Source organism: Bos indicus, chromosome 5 (genome assembly GCF_029378745.1).
Source record: "Bos indicus isolate NIAB-ARS_2022 breed Sahiwal x Tharparkar chromosome 5, NIAB-ARS_B.indTharparkar_mat_pri_1.0, whole genome shotgun sequence".
Taxonomy (NCBI): domain Eukaryota; kingdom Metazoa; phylum Chordata; class Mammalia; order Artiodactyla; family Bovidae; genus Bos; species Bos indicus.
Window position 1 is genome coordinate 118825715 of NC_091764.1, and position 17628 is coordinate 118843342.

General features: G+C 54.9%; 1 protein-coding gene across 1 annotated transcript in view; it reads left to right on the forward strand.

The window, feature by feature from the left end:
• Positions 1-403: 403 nt before the first annotated feature.
• TAFA5 (TAFA chemokine like family member 5) overlaps positions 404-17628 on the forward strand; it is a 178719-nt gene continuing 161494 nt past the window's right edge. The window contains exon 1 of the mRNA XM_070790592.1: positions 404-590. Within this exon, the coding sequence (XP_070646693.1) occupies positions 479-590 (112 nt within the window). The 5' untranslated portion in view covers positions 404-478. The remainder of the gene's footprint in view (positions 591-17628) is intronic.

Genomic DNA, 17628 nt, shown 5'->3' on the forward strand with positions numbered 1-17628 from the left:
ACTCGGCCCGGTCCGCAAACTTTACGCTGGCCGCCCGTCTTCCCCGAGAGGGGCTCCGGACGCGGGCGCGGCGGGCCGTCTTTGTCGCCATCCAGAGGCGCGGATCGGGCGCTTCGTCCCCTCCGCCGCCTGCCTCCCCCGCCTGTACCAGGGCCCGCGTTGGGCCCCCGCGGCGCCGGGCACGCGCCTCGGGAGCGCCCCTCGCCTCGGTGGCCCGCGCGCCTGGCTCGGGCGCGCGGCGACGCCCAGAGCGGCAGGGCCGGCGTCCCCGGGCTCGGCGGGCGCGGGCGCGGGCGCGAGCTCGGCGCGGGGCGGGCCGGCGCGGGGCGCAGTGGGCCGGAGCCCGGGCGCGGCGGCGGCGGCGGCGGCGGCGGAGGATGGCGCGCGCGGGGCCCGCACGTGGAGGCCGGCGCGGGGGCGCGGGCAGGGCCGGCTGCTGAGACGCGCTGCTGCCCCCCGCGCGGGCGCCGCGGCTTCAATGGCGCCATCGCCCAGGACCGGCAGCCGGCAAGATGCGACCGCCCTGCCCAGCATGTCCTCAACTTTTTGGGCGTTCATGATCCTGGCCAGCCTGCTCATCGCCTACTGCAGTGAGTACCGCGCGGCCCGGGCCCCCGCCCGGCCCTCGGATCCCGGCCCCGGCCCCCGATCCCGGGCCGCGGCTCCGGCAGGGCGCCCCTCGGGCCGCCCGGAGTCCGTGCGGAGTTGCGAGCTCGGGGCGCGTGGTCCCCCGGGTCCCCACCGGCCCTCCGCTGGGCCAGGAGGACGGGGGTCCGGCACTTCCGAGGCCGGCGCCACCTCTGAGCCTCCCTCCCCCGACTCCGGGGCAGGGCCCGGGCGCCAGGCCCCGGGTGGCGCGGCGCGTCCCTACGCGGAGATGCCCGCGGCTGCCCAGCGTACCGCCGCCGCTCCCGGCCCAGGCCCACGATGCGAGCTGAGCCGGCGGCTTCTTGGCCGAGCCGCGCGCTCCGGAGGCGGCGGAGGGTTTGGGGCGGGCGGGTAGCGCTGCCGGGGGTGGCGGCGGAGCGCCCTGCCCGGGGCTTTCCGCGGGCGACACTCGCTCGGGGAACGTGGGGGGACGCGGCGGCCGATTCCGGAGCGGGGCGCCCGGGGCAGAAGCGGGGCTCGGGCTAGGACGCGCTGGAGCTGCTGGCTTGCAGGGAAGCAGGCTCGCCGGCGCTCTCCTAAAAACAGAGAAGTGAGGGGTGGGGTGCCCGCTGCCGCCGGCATTTCGCGGGTAGCGTCCGGGGACCCGAACCGGGTGACCCCCATGGGTCTGGCGCGGGGCCTCGGGCTCGGGGCTGTGGTGGCACGGGTTGGTGGGCGCCCGGGGCACAGGCTGGGGGCTGGGGTGCCAGGAACAGGCTGAGGTCTGCCTGGGTGCGTCGGGGTGCTCTGTGTCAGGGGCACAGACTGGGCACTGCGTGAATGGGAGGTGGTCGGACATTGAGCCTAAGGACTGGGGTGGGGTGAGTGGTCAGTGCTCCAGACACGGGTTCGCGGCTGGTTGGGGTGGGTGGGGAGTGGTCAGCGTCCGGGCATGGGTTCCCAGCCGGAATGGCGAGGGCTGGGGGTGGGGTAGGTTTCCCCCGCCGGCCGCCTGGCACAGGGTCCGGGTCCCTTCCCACCCCAGCAGGAGGAAGGGACGGGCGCTGAGGAACACCTGTCATGGAGAATTGCCATGGGCGCGGGAGGCGATGGAAAAATATGGATTCTTTACAAAAAAAAGAGAGAGAGAGAGGCCGGCGGCGTACCACGCTCCCCGCCGCCACCTCGCAGCCCTCCCTCGGCCTCCTAGCTTCCAGCCCGAGCCTTCGCGCTCTCCAAAATGGGACCGCAGCGGGCCATGGAGACCCTGGGCGCGCGGGTGCCCAGTCCTGGGACGGCGCCCCCCAACCCGGAACCCTGGGGAATCCGTGCTCAGAGCGGGAATGGTGCGGTTGGTCTGAGCCGGGCTGTGCATTTCCCTACAGTTGCCTGGCGCGCTGTGGCAGCGGTGGGGAGGGGTCTCGGAGCCGGAAGATTCCCTGCGGGGTCGCAAGCCCAGCTGCCCTGGCTGGCACCGCATCCCTGGGGATGCGCCCCAGGAGCCTTTCCCAGTGTGTTCCGGGGCAGGCTGCCTGGAGGGGGAGGGGGTCTGGGGCTTGAGGGAGGAGGCCTGTGTCCTCTCCCCAGCTCCCTGCGGCCATCTCGGGACCCTGGGGCAGGTCCCCGGGGCAGGTAAACTCGGGGCTCGAGAGGAGGTGCCCTGTGGATGCACTTCCTGGTGGCGGCAAGGGAGGGGTCCCAACCACAACCGGCCGTGTTGGGAGGCGATTTGTGTCCCTGTCCGCGTCCGCCGGCCGCTGTCCCTTGCTGGCTCTGGGGACAACATCGCGGTGAGAACCCGGCAACCACAGGCTGGCTGGGGAGGCAGCCCTCCGGGTGGGGAAAAGAACAGCCGCTGATTGTTGTGAAGTGTGTGACACCTCCGCCCGTGGCTTCAACACTTCCCGCCCCAGGTACACCAGCCGGGGCCTTCCTTTCTCGCCTTCGGATCTCTGTGCAGCCGCTGCTCGCTCCACCCCCGCGCCAGCCCTGCTTCAACCTGAAAGGGAACCCTCTCTCCGCTGTCTTGACACTCACACCTCTGCCAGACGGCCGCCTGCTCCCGGCTGGGGTCAGAGTGAACTGTGCCCGCTGCTCGGACACTTGGTGGAACCCGAGGTCCCGTGGGACACTCAGGCTGCCTTTTGGAAGCCTCCCGGGCATTCTAGAAACAGCTCTTCCACCAGGATGAGGACATGTGGTAAAAACATCTTATTATCCAGAATGGCAGAAATCATTAATAGCAGAAGCTTGGGTTCACCACATTTTTATGGTTGTCTCCATGGAATGGGATAATTGACAATAAGATAACGTTTGTGGACACACCCCATTACACCAGAAAGGCACTTGGAGAAATTAAAACCTTTCGGTAGAATACAAAGTAGACATATGCACTTGGAGAAATTAACGCATGGCACTAAAATACGAAATAGACATGGTAATAATTGATAGCTTGGAACAGCAGTCTTGGAGAGAAAAGAACCCCCCTTCTTTTTTAAAATTGATAAAGCAAATAAAAAGCAAATGAAACAGTCCCTGGGATTTCATTCTCTTTTCCAGTATATCTGGGATGAAGAAGAATAGTTAGCATCCGTGTTTGTAAATTGTTTTTGTTATCTGTCAGGATTTTTATTACCCGAAATGTTTTTGTGTTTTGGAGAAGATCTATCTGTATCATTAATTAGGGAGACTGATAACTCACCATTCAGGGTTCAGTTATCCTGCCTGTTCAATCTGTGCATTTTGCTGCAGCACAAAAGGTGTTCACTTCCTGGCACGGCTGAAAGAAAACTGGAATATTTCCTGGCCTGGTTTTCAGTCAGGGGTGCTCTGCTGTTCTTGGCCCCTGAAAGCCTGGCTTTTTTGCAGCCTGCGGAGCTTCATGTTTAAGGACATGGGCTCCACCCTCTGGCTGGAGAAAGACCTGCAGTCCACCAATTAGGTTAGTTGCTATAGTGACACAGCCTTGTCATTTTCTCCTGTTGGGGAAGAATTGCCAGGAGAAGCAGGAAGGGGAATGGGGCCCTCGATGGCTTTCTTTCAAGATGCGTACTCCGTGTCTGTGTACATTCCCAGTACAGCAGGGCTGGGCGCTCGGCAAAGAGGCGTCCTGGGGAGGTGAAGAGCTCGGATGAGACCCTGAAACTCTCCTTCTCCCTAGTTGGGGGAGATCTCTGTCCTTGCGGCTTGGAAAGTGCTGGCCTAGGTCCTCTTCCCCTTAGCGTATCCAGAGCCAAGAGGTCTGTCTGGACTCGGTTCTTGGCTAGAGTGGGACAGCTCTGGCCAAACCAGAGAGGTTTGCTTGTATGCTGTGCTCGTCCTAAGACCTCAAAGATGCCGTCTCTCGTGCTAGCTTGCATTTGTTGTTCAGTCACTATGTCCTGTCCGACTCTGCGACCCCACAGACTATAACACGCCAGGCTCCTCTGTCCTCCACTGTCTCCCGGAGTTTGCTCAAATTCGTGTCCATTGAGTCGGTAATGCCATCTAACCATCTCATCCTCTGCTACCCCCTTCTCCTTTTGCCTTCAATCTTTCCCATCATCAGAGTCTTTTCCAATGAGTCAGCTCGTCGCATCAGGCTGTAATAACAATGAGAATGGTGACCTAGAGGCTGCCTTAGGACCCTAAGCCTTGACTTGATATTTGTGCACAGTATTTAATCTGAAGGTGGAGACGGCTGGGCTTTCACGTAGACTGCGAGTCCCCTATTTGGACAGGCTTGTTGGACAGCGTGTAAACGTTGGGAGGAAAGTCTGTATTTTAAAGTACAAGGGAGCAGGGTGGGAGAGGCAGTGTGACTCTGTTTTTGACTTTTGATTTTTTCTGAATAAATCTCATCAGGATTGAATGGCAGCTTCAAGTTAAATCTCGCGTCATGGTTCGCATGTAACTACGAGAAGAAACTACAAACAACTTCTGAATTATTGTTGATCCATTAGAATACTAACCAAGCGTAGGCTCTCTGGTGCTGCGTTTTCTTTACAAATACAATTTATTGCATATTTAGGAGAGATTAGGCCACTTTCCTGCTGTTCACATTTTATTTCTGGGGGTTTCCAAGAGGTAAAATTGAAAGTACTGGAAACTTAATGAAGTGGTGCCATTCAGAAGTTTATTTGTCTTTTTTTCCCCTCCTACTGCGTTTTTTATTTGATGAATTTCTGGCAGGAGAAGATGTGCCCTGTGTGTTTCTTTCAGCCACGGAGAGACAGGTTACCTGCGGGTGGGTGTGTGTTAGCGGAACTCCATGCCCAGGGGTGGGCGTGAGGTGGGGAGGGGTTGCCCCCCGAAGCCAGCCAGGCAGGTCGGTGCGCCCTCACCCTTCCCCTCGCTTGCCTAGTCCCCCAGACGTGGCCAGGAGGGGCTGCACCGTGCAGGGCTCCCCTGGGGGGCCTCTTACCCGTCGCAGCAAGCCCGGGGAACAACACAGCCAGGAAAGAGGCCACGCGCCGCAGCTCAGCCGGCCGAGCCTTGGGCACCAAGCGTCCGGGCCGACCCCTGCCCTGGAATTCCTTGCTCCGGACCTGCCCCTCGAGTGATATATGAAGATCAGTCTCTGTGGCATGAAGTATTTTCAGGTGACTTTTATGGGCGTAATTATGGGAAAATGTTATGATAATGTGGCACTAGAAAAGGGAAGAAAAGCAAAACATTAAAATCCCCATTTCTTTATATAGCTCCGCAGCTGCGCTGATTGAGAAGGGCTCGTTTTTGCATTAAAGCGGTGGTGCTCTGGAGTTAATGACCTCCACCGCACGCCACCTGTCACCCAGAGCCCTGGGCGCCGGCCCAGTGGTGGGGAGGAGAGCCGCTGACGAGGGGGCCGTGGGGCAGGGGGCCGTGGGCAGGTTCCCGTGCGCCCAGGGGCGGCTGCGGGGCCTATGGGCTGTGTGTGTTTGGAGGACTGTGGCCTGGGCTGGCTCCCAGGGCCGAGAGTGCCTGGGGCAGGGGGGCCCGTCTGTGCCTGCAGCCTGGCACGCCATCCGTAGGCCCCAGAGCTGAGCCAGCGCCGCACAGCCTGCCCAGGGTGCCCGCAGCACCTGGGAGACCTCCAGCGGCTGCCCGCCCCTCCCCAGGTGCCCCTCGGCACGGGTTGCACCCCGGAGGGGCGCTGACGGAAGCTCCCGGCAGGCCGCACACGCCGTCTCCTCGGCCCCACTTCCCGCAAACCTCCTGGCCGCTGGCGGTGGATCTGGGCAGCCAGCCCCATCCCTCCTTCCCCCCGCGGACGTGGTGGAGGGCGCCCGCAGGCTTTGGAGCGTTTCCTTATCTGTGCCAGCGGCTGGCAGGAGTTGGGCGTGGAATCGCTTTTGTCTCCACCGAGGCTGGCGGGACTCCTCCAGCTCCCCCGGGGCCTCGCTGCGACCTCAGGCATGGGGGCCTGGGTCTGATGGGATGGCGGCTCCGTGGTGAGATGGCCCCGGGGACACCACACTCCTCTCGCGCTGTTCCCACCTCCCGGTCAGTCCTGGGCCCTGTTGTGCTGCCCACTACTGTGGGGTCAGCTTCCCCCCCGGAGGTCTGGCCTCGGAGGGACTCCACCCGGGGACCCAGCTGTCTTTCCAAGCGTGTTGAAGGAGGCAGGAGGCGGGGAGAGCCAGCCCCCGCATCTCTGACTCCGTGCGCCCGTGGGACAGGGAGTTGGGGAGTGTGTGGACACAGAGACAGGTGAGACAGTGGCCTCCTGGGCTCTCATCCTGGGGGCGCCAGACGGCCCACTCAAGTCAAGGCAGCAGAGGAGGGGGCTCTCAGTGGGTCGGGCACCCCGTTCTTCTGGGTCCTTGCCCGGCCTCTCTCCGGCCACAGCCTGCCCCAGCCGCTCAGCCCCAGGCTCTGGCCCCGAACCCCCTTCCATCCCTGGAGCCTTCTCTTGCCCTGCCTGCCTCCACCAGGGCCTCTGTGTTGAGGATGGCCTCTGGCTCTAACCCTGTGCCCAGCCTCCTGGAAGTCCTTCTCCAAAACACCACTCACCATCCTCCAGGTCTGTCTGCAGTGCCATCAGCGGAGTTCCCCATGCACACATCAGCGTCATTCTCGGAGGGCCACTGCCTCCAGGCTGGCTGCCAGGAGCGCCCCGCCCCGGCTCCCCTTAGAATGGCGCTGGCACCCACCGCTCCTCCCTGCGAACATCACTCAGGGCCTGACCATTGCCGCTGACGTTTCCTGCCCAGGAGGTCCCCTCCGCCCCTGGCGGAGTCCTTCTGGGGCCTGCACCCCTGGCTCCCTCTGGGGGAACGTGTGTGTATGTGTGCTGGTTCTCTCCTGCACACCTGGTCTCACTGGAATGTTCTGCTGCCCACGGGGCCCCTCCCACGGTAACTGCCCACTGTGCTGTCGCAAGTGCAAGGTGGGAACCTGGGGTTGGACTGGTCCCCGGAACACCCCCAGCCCCCAGGGTTGGAGACCTCCTCCTCCAGGAAGCCTCCCCTGAGTATGCCAGCTCCTCTGCCTCTCCATGCGCTCCGTGTTCATCCGGCTGTCGAGGCTCCACCCCACCCCCAACCCCACGTCATGGTCACGGCCGGCCTCTCCAGGGCAGGGTGCTCAGCACAGTGCCTCTGGTTTACTGACAGCTGCAGAATGGTTTTCCAAGAGGACAGACAGAATGGAGTGCCTGCAGAGACAGTGTGGGGAGCCAGGGCCCCGAGCTTTTCAGGATGCCCCGTCACCCGAGTGGGTCCCATCTGCCCGTCTTGGCATCTCGGATCCAGCAAGAGAGGCTGGTTCACGTGGTGGGGCAGGTGCCCCCGGGGTCCTGGCTGATGGCCTGTGACGGGCGGCTTTCTCCTGAGCTCACTTGGGAGAGTTCATCTGCTGTTGAGGAAAGTCAGCACCAGCATTATAAGCATCTCTGAGCTCACTTACTAAAATCCGCTGGTGACGCGGTGATGGAGGAGTCGTCCCAGCCTGGCTGACCTGCCCATGAGCAAGTCGGCTGGAACTGGGCCAGGTCCGGGGTCTCCTGCTGCAAGGTCCCTGGGTGACGCGGAGGGGAAGAACGCCAGTTCTCCAGGACCTGACTCACATCTGACTTTACTGAGCGTTGAGAAAGGGGGTTTCAGAGCACACCCACAGCCTGAAGCCTTGGGTCTGGGAGGGTTGGGTCTCTGGGCCGTTCTCCGGAGGCCTTTCCTGTGAGGATGCTGCAGAACTGAAGCGCCGGTGCCTCCGCACTGCCCTGGCTACTGCTGGATGCAGGTGAGTGGCCCCTCCTGGCTCTGTTTCTAAATTATGTTTCTCTGCAGCAGCTCCATTACCTGGTAGCACTTCCCCGGATATACTAAATGCCATTAATGGGTTGATAGGGCTCGTGTTAATTAATTGATGCTAATTTATGGTTCTCGCGGCCGTGCTGATGGCTGGAGCAGGCCGGCTGTGGAGCCACGCCGGGTCTGCCCCGAGTTTCCGTGCAGCCCAGCGTGTCTCTTCCCTTCTCCTGCGCACATGGGGGGCTCTGTGGCCCTGACAGGGTGCCATGCAGGGAGGCAGAGGCTGGCCTGGGCACCCAGTGCCTCTGAAACCCTCTCGCAGGCTTAGGCCTCCTGACACCAAGGTCCTAGGGACGTGGCAACCCACGTGCCTCTTTACAAAGACTCCAACCGAATCGACAGTGTTCCGTGGTCAACAGAAATGCATCTTCTGGCAGCGGTTGGTGTTCAGTCTGTCTTAGCTCAGTGTTCATCATAAGGTTCCGGGATGCAAAGGGGGCAGCTTCTAGAGGCAGGGGCAGCAGGAGCCCACGTGGGGTAGCGCAGTGGTGGCTGGCCACCTCCAGCTCTAAAGCCTGCAGTGTGTGGGGGGGGATGCACGCGGCTTCATCGGATGCGGTCGTCATGGAGATCTGCAAGACGCTGCCGTCGCCATCACCGTCTCAGGTGGTCAGAAGGTTTTTCTCTGTCGCACCCTGGGAAGTGGGCAGGACACCCAGAAACCTCTGTCCCCTCAGCCTGTCAGCCCCGTCCCCTGGCCATGAGCCTGCCCGCGGGGCCGGGACCCTCGGAGAACAGTCTGCACACCGTAGGCCCCTCCCTCGTGATCACGGCCCCGGTTTGGCCCCTCAGACCTGACATGCTATGTGCTCCTCCTGTTTTCTTGGAGCCAGCGAAGGGGCAGGCACTTCTGAGAAACAGAGGAGCCTGATTCAGCACGGCCACGCAGACGCGACAGGCCGGAGTGTCCTGGGTGGGACTCTCTGGGGCCTAGAAAGTTCCCCGGGGTGGGCCAGGCCCCCTGACGGTGGGCACTCCGTGCAGCCTTGTCCTCTGCCAGCACTGGGCAGGAGGCAGCTCTGGTTTTGGGTGACCTGGGCCTTCGCCAGTCAGATTCTCATCGGAGTGGCTGAAACTTCAGCACGTCCTCTCCTGGGATCAGGCAGACGCCACGTGGGAGGGTCAGGAGCTGGCCCGGCCCTGCAGGACCTCGTGGCCTTGGACCCAGGGTCCTCGGGGCCCTGTGTTTGCTGAGCATGGCCACGTGTGAGCAGGCCCAGCCCTTGTTCCTGTGACCTGGGCTCGTCTGGAAGGTGGGGGCATCTCCACTCAGAGCAGCAGACAGGAGCTCCCCCAGAGGCAGGGGCTCTGGGCCTGCCGGCCTCTCGCCACGTGGGCTTTGCGATTACCCTGGGCTGGGACCTGCTCTGGGCAGGAGCCGGGCTTCCTGGTGGTCGTATTGTCCTTGTCGCTGGGCCAGGGCCTGCAAAGAGCAGGTGCTGCAGATGAGTTATCCGGGCTGACTGCTGCTGTCAGCCGTTCACATGTGTGTGTGAAAAAGGCTCCGATGCAAATGTGGCTGACGGGGGTGGGGTGGACCTGGGGGGACCCACCCGCTTTGACCCTGATTTGGAAGACTGGCTCCAGCAGCTGTCCTTACCTGCGTGGGGAAAGAGCCTTTACCAACCTTTTAATCCAACGAAGTTCTGAGAGGAGACAGGTCGTCCAGGCCCCAGGGTCCTCTTGGCTGGCGCCTCGTGTTTCTACCCGCCTGTAACCCTGATGGAGGCCCCGTTTGCCCCTGGACTCTCCCCTCTGCGGCGCCTCTCACCCCTGCCCCATCCAGACCCCCACGTGGAAGCCTGCCTCCAGGGTCCACCCAGGGTCCCACAGGAAACCCACAGCCTTCCCCAAGCCTGGCAGACTCCACCTCCCAGGGGTTTGGTGACCGAGGCCGGACCTGCTGCCCAGAGGGATGCATGCTGTCACCCCAGGGCTGTCCACGCAGTGAGACTGCCCATTTATCACGGGCCGTCCTGGGAGAGGTGAGCACCGGCCCTCCTGTGCCACTCAGCTTCAGTCCTGGTGGACAGATGGACCACCAGGCACCCAGCAGACAGTGTCCATTTGCTCCTGGGTTGACCTGACAACCTTCCCAGCTCGATACTTTTCTTCATCTTAGAGGACAGCGGGACTCAGGGAAGTCAGGGGTGCACCCAGGGCCCCAGTCGGGGTAGGTGGCTACAGAGCAGGACCTTCTGGGGCCCCCAGCCTGCTCCCAAGGGGCCTGGGAGAGGAGGTTTGTGATGCGGGGGGCAGGGAGGGGAGATCAGCGGAGGAGAGCATGGTCACAGTGGGGGCTCCCAAATGGGGTCTTGGAGGCCACTGCAGGGCTCCCTCCAGCTGGCGGGCTGGGGCCGAGGGTGAGCACTGGGGAGACTTCGGGTGCTTGGTGCCTCGCAGACTCCCTGCCCCAAGCCTCCTGTGAGCTCGCCGAGCAGGGCAACTGTGGTGCCGCCCCGCACTGTGGGCATGCCTGCTTGCAGCTGCGACACACGTCTGCCTTTGGAGTCGAACCAGTCGCATCTCAAAGCCCCAGTGCTCGGGAACCCACACAAAAGCCCGCAGCCCTCCCAGGAAGGACATTTCTTGAGCCACTGCTGGGTGTCAGACAGGTGAAGTGATTTCTTGTGCTTTGTGATATTCAAAGTGGGAGATGGGCAGTGGTTTTCTTTTTATAGAAGGAGAAACTGGGGCTCTCGGAGGCCCATCGTGACTCCCAGTCATCCCCCCATGGGCAGAGGCTGGGAGGGGAACCTGGCTCCCGGACTCCTCGGGCTTCCCAGGTGGCGCTCGTGGTAAAGAACTCGCCTGCCAATGCAGGAGACGTACGAGACGTGGGTTTGATCCCTGTGTCGGGAAGAGCTCCTGGAGAAGGAAACTGCAACCCACTCCAGTACTCTTGCCTGGAGAATCCCATGGACAGAGGAGCCTGGGGGGCTGCAGTCCATGGGGTCACAGAGTCGGACAGGACTGAGCAACTCAGCACACATGCGCGCAGGGCTCCTCAGCTCTGGGTCTTGCCAGTAACCTCTGAGACACCTGGTCCCCACGAGGTGTGGGGTCGGGTGGTCACCAGGGCCACCCCACACTGCCACCAGCCCGTGGTGCTGCCTGGGGACTGAGAGCCAGCCTTTACCCAGAGGCATCCCAGCAGCCTTGGCGTCTGGCACCGCATCTGCAGAACTGTCAGCCTGAGCACACCTGGTGCCGACCGTCGCCTCTCCCGGTGCGTCAGGGTCCCTGAGACCTTCCTCAGGCTCAGAAAAGCTGTGAAGGTCATGGGGACAGCTGTTAGAGTGAAAGGACCCAGATTAAATCAGCAGGAGGGACAGGTCCACAGAGACACGGTCCCCAGGAGAGACAGGCCCCAGGGTGGCACGCACGGCACTCAGTTCCCCAGTGAGGACGTGTGACAGCCTGGGGTGTCACCAGGAAGGGGACTCACCTGGGCCCTGGGACCCAAGTGGTTACTGGGGACCACTTGATGGGCAGGCTCCAGTCCCCCTAGATCCTAACCAGGAAGAAAGAGAAAATATGACCTGAGAGGGTGTGGAGAAAAAGGAACCCTCTTACACTGTTGGTGGGAATGCAAGCTGATGCAACCACGGTGGAGAACACTATGGCGATTCCATGAAAAACTAGGAATAAAATCACTGTGCTACCCAGCAGTCCCACTACTGGGCATGTACCCTGAGGGAACCAGACTGAAAAAGACACCTGTACCCCGGCGTTCATTGCAGCACTAATTTCAACAGCTAGGACGTAGAAGCAACCTAGATGTCCATCAGCAGATGAATGGGTCAGGAAGTCGTGTGCATATGCTCAGTGGCGCATTACTCAGCCATAAAAAGGAACACGTTTGACTCAGTTCTGATGGGGTGGAAGAACCTAGAGCCTCTTATACAGAATGAAGTAAGTCAGAAAGAGAAGGACGGATACCAGATGTTAGTGCATATCTGTGGATTCTAGAAAGATGCTATCAGTGATGCTCTGTGCAGGGAATAAAAGGAGACACAGATATAAGACAGCCTTTTGGACTCGGTGGGAGAAGGAGAGAGTACGATGAGTTGAGAAAATAGCATTGAAACGTATATGTTACCATATGTAACAGATAGGCAGTGGGAGTTGATGAATGATGCAGAGAACGTAAAGCCGGCCCTGTGACAACCTGGAGGATGGGGTGGGGAGGTGGGGGGGTTCAGGAGGGAGGGGAACACGTATGCCTGTGGCTGATTCATGTTGATGTATGGCAGAAACCATCACAATATTGTAATTATCCTCCAATTAAAATTAATTTAAAAATATGAACTGACCAATTGCCAGTAACAAAATTGAATCAGTAATTTTAAAAATCCCAACAAACAAAAGTCCAGACAAGATGGCTCCACAGGTAAATTCTACCAAATGTTTGGAGAAGAGTTAATACCTATCCCTCTAAAGTTATTCCAAAAATTTGCACAGGAAGGAATATTTAACAAACTCATTCTATGAAGCTAGCATCACCCTGATATCAAAACCAGACAAAGATATCACACAAAACAAATTTACAAACCAATATAACTGATGAACATAGACATAAAAGCCCTCAACAACATAATAGCAAACCGACTTCGTGGTCCGTTGAAAGGATCATACATCATGCCAAGTGGGGTTTCCTTAGTTTTCAATATCTGCAAATCAATGCAGATACACCACATGAGCAAACTGAAGAATAAAATCCGTATGGTCATCTCAATAGATGCAGATAAAACTTTTGGTAAAACTAAACATCTCTTTATAATAAAGAAAAAACTCCCCAGAAAGAGAGCATAAAGGGAGCCTACTTCAACATAATAAAGGCCATATGTGACAGACCTATAGCTCACATCATACTCAACAGTGAAAAGCTGAAAGCATTTCCTCTAAGATCAGAAACAAGACAAGGGTGACCACTCTCAGCACTTTTATTCAATATAGTTTTAGAAGTTCTAGCCATGGCAAATCAGAGAAGAAAAAGAAATAAAAGGAATCCACATTGGAAAAGAGGTTAAACTGTCATGGTTTGCAGACAACATAATACTGTACATAGAATATTCTAAAGATGCCACCAGAAAACTGTCGGAACTTATCAATGAATTTGTTAAAGTTGCAGGATACAAAATTAATAGAAATCTGTTGTAGTTCTATACACTAACAATAAAATGCTGGAAAAAATTAAGGAAGCAATCCTATTTGTCACTGTATCAAAAAGAGTAAAATATCTAGGACTACACCTACCTGAGGAGGCAAAAGACTTGTGCTCAGAAAACTAGAAGATACTGATGAAGGAAACTGAAGATAACACGAAGACACAAGAGGACAAACAGATGGACGATATACCATGTTCTGGGGTTGGAGGAACCAATATTGTTAAGAGGACTGTACTACTCAAGGCAATCTGCAGGTTCGGTGCAATCCCTATCAGAATACAATGGGAGTTTTCACAGAACTAGAGCAAACAATTTTAAGGTTTGTATGAAAATACAAAAGACCCTGAATAGCCAAAACAATCTTGAGAAAGAAGAACCGAGCTGAGAAACAAGAACATCACCGGTCCTGACTTCAGACTATACTGTAAAGCTACAGTTATCAAAGCAGCATGGCTTTAGCACAAAAACAGATGCACAGATCAACGGAACCAGATAGAAAGCACAGAAATAAACCCACACGCTGATAGTCAATTAACATATGATAAATAGGCAAGAAGATACAATGGAGAAAAGACAGTCTGTTCAATAAGTGGTGCTGGGAAAACTGGACAGTTATGTAAAAAAGTGAAACTATCATTTATGAAAATAAACTAAAAATGCATTAAATCTAAATGTAAGATTGGATACTGTAAAACTCCTAGAGGAAAACATAGGTGGAGCCCTTCTTGACATAAATGTCTTTTTGGAGCTACTTCAAAAGTAAGGGAAATAAAAGCAAAAATAAACAAATGGGACCTCATTATACTTAAAAGCAAAGGAAATCATTGACAAATTGAAAAGACAGCATAGTGAATGGGAGAAAATATTTGCAAATAGTATGATCAATAAGGGATTAATATCCAACATATAAACAGCTCCTACAACTCAACATAAAAAAAAAAATCACAATTAAAAAATGGGCAAAAGAACCTAATAAATATTTTTCCAAAGAGGTAATGCAGATGACCAACAGGGCACGTGAAAGGATGCTCAACATCACTAATCATCAGTTCAGTTCAGTTCAGTCGCTCAATTGTGTCCTACTCTTTGTGACCCTATGGACTGCAGCACGCCAGGCTTCCCTGTCCATCACCAACTCCCGGAGCTTACTCAGACTCATGTCCATTAAGTCGGTGATGCCATCCAACCACCTCATCCTCTGTCGTCCCCTTCTCCTCCAGCCTTCAATCCTTCCCAGCATCAGGGACTTTTCCAGCAAGTCAGTTCTTCACATCAGGTGGCCAAAGTATTGGAGCTTCAGCTTCAGCATCAGTCCTTCCAATGAATATTCAGGACTGATCTCCTTTAGAATGGACTGGTTGGATCTCCTTGCAGTCCAAGGGACTCTGAAGAGTCTTCTCCAACACCACAGTTCAAAAGCATCAGTTTTTCGGAGCTCAGCTTTCTTTATAGTCCAACTCTCACATCCATACATGACCACTGGGGAAATCATAGCTTTGACTAGACGGACCTTTGTTGACAAAGTAATGTCTTTGCTTTTTAATATGCTGTCTAGTTTAATCATAGCTTTTCTTCCAAGGAGTAAGCGTCTTTTAATTCCATGGCTGCAGTCACCATCTGCAGTGATATTTGAGCCCAGAAAAATAAAGCCTCTCACTTTTTCCATTGTTTCCCCATTTATTTGTCATGAAGTGATGGGACCAAATGCCATGATCATAGTTTTCTGAATGTTGACTTTTAAACCAACTTTTTCACTCTCCTCTTTCACTTTCATCAAGAGGCTCTTTAGTTCTTTACTTTCTGCCAGAAGGGTGGTGTCATCTGCATATCTGAGGTAACTGATATTTCTCCCAGCAATCTTGATTCCAGCTTGTGCTTCCTTCAGGCCAGTGTTTCTCATGATGTACTCTGCATTTAAGTTAAGTAAGCAGTGTGAGAATATAGCCTTGATGTACTCCTTTCCCGATTTGGAACCAGTCTGTTCTTCCATGTCCAATTCTAACTGTTACTTCTTGACCTGCATACAGATTTCTCAGGAGGCAGGTAAGGTGGTCTGGTATTCCCATCTCTTAAATAATTTTCCAGTTTGCTGTGATCTACATAGTCAAAGGCTTTGGCATAGTCAATAAAGCAGAAGTAGATGTTTTTCTGGAACTCTCTCTTGTTTTTCAATGATCCAATGAATGTTGGCAATTTGATCTCTGGTTCCTCTGCCTTTTCTAAATCCGGCTTGAACATCTGGAAGCTCATGGTTCACATACCATTGAAGCCTGTCTTGGAGAATTTTGAGCATTACTTTACTAGCATGTGAGATGAGTGCAATTGTGAAGTAGTTTGAACATCCTTTGGCATTGCCCTTCTTTGGGATTGAAATGAAAACTGGCCTTTTCCAGTCCTGTGACCACTGCTGAGTTTTCCAAATATGCTGGCATATTGAGTGCAGCACTTTCACAGCATCATCATTTAGGATTTGAAATAGCTCAACTGGAATTCTATCACTTCCACTAGCTTTGTTCGTAGTGATGCTTCCTAAGGCCCACTTGACTTTGCATTCCAGGATGTCTGGCTCTAGGTCAGTGATCACACCATCGTGATTATCTGGGTCATGAAGATCTTTTTTGTATAATTCTTCTGTGTATTCTTGCCGCCTCTTCTTATTATCTTCTGCTCCTGTTAGGTCATACTATTTCTGTCCTTTATGGTGCCCATCTTTTCATGAAAACTTCCCTAATTTTCTTGAAGAAATGTCTAGTCTTTCCCATTTTATTGTTTTCCTCTATTTCTTTGCCGTGATCACTGAGGAAGGCTTTCTTATCTCTCCTTGCTATTCTTTGGAACTCGGCATTCAAATGGGTATATCTTTCCTTTTCTCACTTGCCTTTAGCTTCTCTTCTTTTCTCAGCTGTTTGTAAAGCCTCCTCAGAGAGCTATTTTGCCTTTTTGCATTTCTTTTTCTTGGGATGGTCTTGATCACCGCCTCCTGTACAATGTCATGAACCTCCATCCATAGTTCATCAGGCACTCTGTCTATCAGATCTAGTCCCTTAAATCTATTTGTCAGTTCCACTGTATAATCGTAAGGGATTTGATTTAGGTCATTCCTGAATGCTTTTCCATTCAGGTGGAAAGGAAAAGTGGTTTTCCCTACTTTCTTCAATTTAAGTCTGAATTTGGCAATAAGGAGTTCATGATCTGAGCCACAGTCAGCTCCCAGACTTGTTTTTGCTGACTGTATAGAGCTTCTCCATCTTTGGCTGCAAAGAGTGTAATCAGTCTGATTTCAGTGTGGACCATCTGGTGATGTCCATGTGCAGAGTCTTCTCTTGTGTTGTTGGAAGAGGGTGTTTACTATGCCCAGTGCGTTCTCTTGGCAAAACTCTATTAGCATTTGCCCTGCTTCATTCTGTACTCCAAGGCCAAATCTGCCTGTTGCTCCAGGTATCTCTTGACTTCCTACTTTTGCATTCTAGTCCCCTATGATGAAAAGGACATCTATTTTGGGTGTTAGTTCTAGAAAGTCTTATAGGTCTTCACTGAACTGTTTTATTCCAGTTTCTTCAGCGTTACTGGTCTGTGCATAGACTTGGATTACCACGATATTGAACGGTTTTCCTTAGAAACGAAGAGATGGCTAATCATCAGGGAAATGCAGATCAAAGTCAGGGTGAGGTCTCCCCCCTCGCTTGTCAGAGTGGCTGTCGTCAGACCGAGCACAAATAACACGTGCTGGTGAGGACGCAGAGAAAGGGAGCCTTCTACACCGATGCTGGGGATGTAATTTGGTGCAGCCACTGTGGAGAAGAGTATGGAGTTTCCTCAGAAGACTCAAAGTGGAACTAGCATACAAGCCAAAAACCCCACTCCTGGGTACATATGCGGAAAAAAAAAATAAAAAAACAAACAACACTAATTTAAAAAGATACATTCACCCCAGTGTTCATAGCAGCATTATTTACAATTGTCAAGATACGGAAGCAGTTAACAGTTGAATGAATAAAGATACGGTATTTGGTATTTACTTATATGTGTGTGTGTATGTATATATATATAGGAGAAGTCAGTGGCACCCCATTCCAGTACTCTTGCCTGGAAAATCCCATGGACGGAGGAGCCTGGTGGGCTGCAGTCCACATGGGGTCGCTGAGGGTCGGACACGACTGAGTGACTTCACTTTCACTTTTCACTTTCATGCACTGGAGAAGGAAATGGCAACCCACTCCAGTGTTCTTGCCTGGAGAATCCCAGGGACGGGGGAGCCTGGTGGGCTGCCGTCTATGGGGTCGCACAGAGTCGGACATGACTGATTCGATGCAGCAGCAGCATATATATACACACACACACACACACACACACCACACAATGGAATCGTATTCAGCCATAAAGAAGAGTGAAGTAACGCCATTTGCCGCAACATGGATGGGTCTGGAGGGTACTGTGCTGAGTGAAACGTCAGACTGAGAAAGACAAACACTGTATGACATCACTTTTATCTGAAATCCAGTGAATGTAGCAAAAAAGAAGCAGCCTCACAGATACAGAGAAGAAGCCAGTGGTTGCCAGTGAGGAGAGGGAAGGAGCGGGGGGCAGGAGAGGGGGAG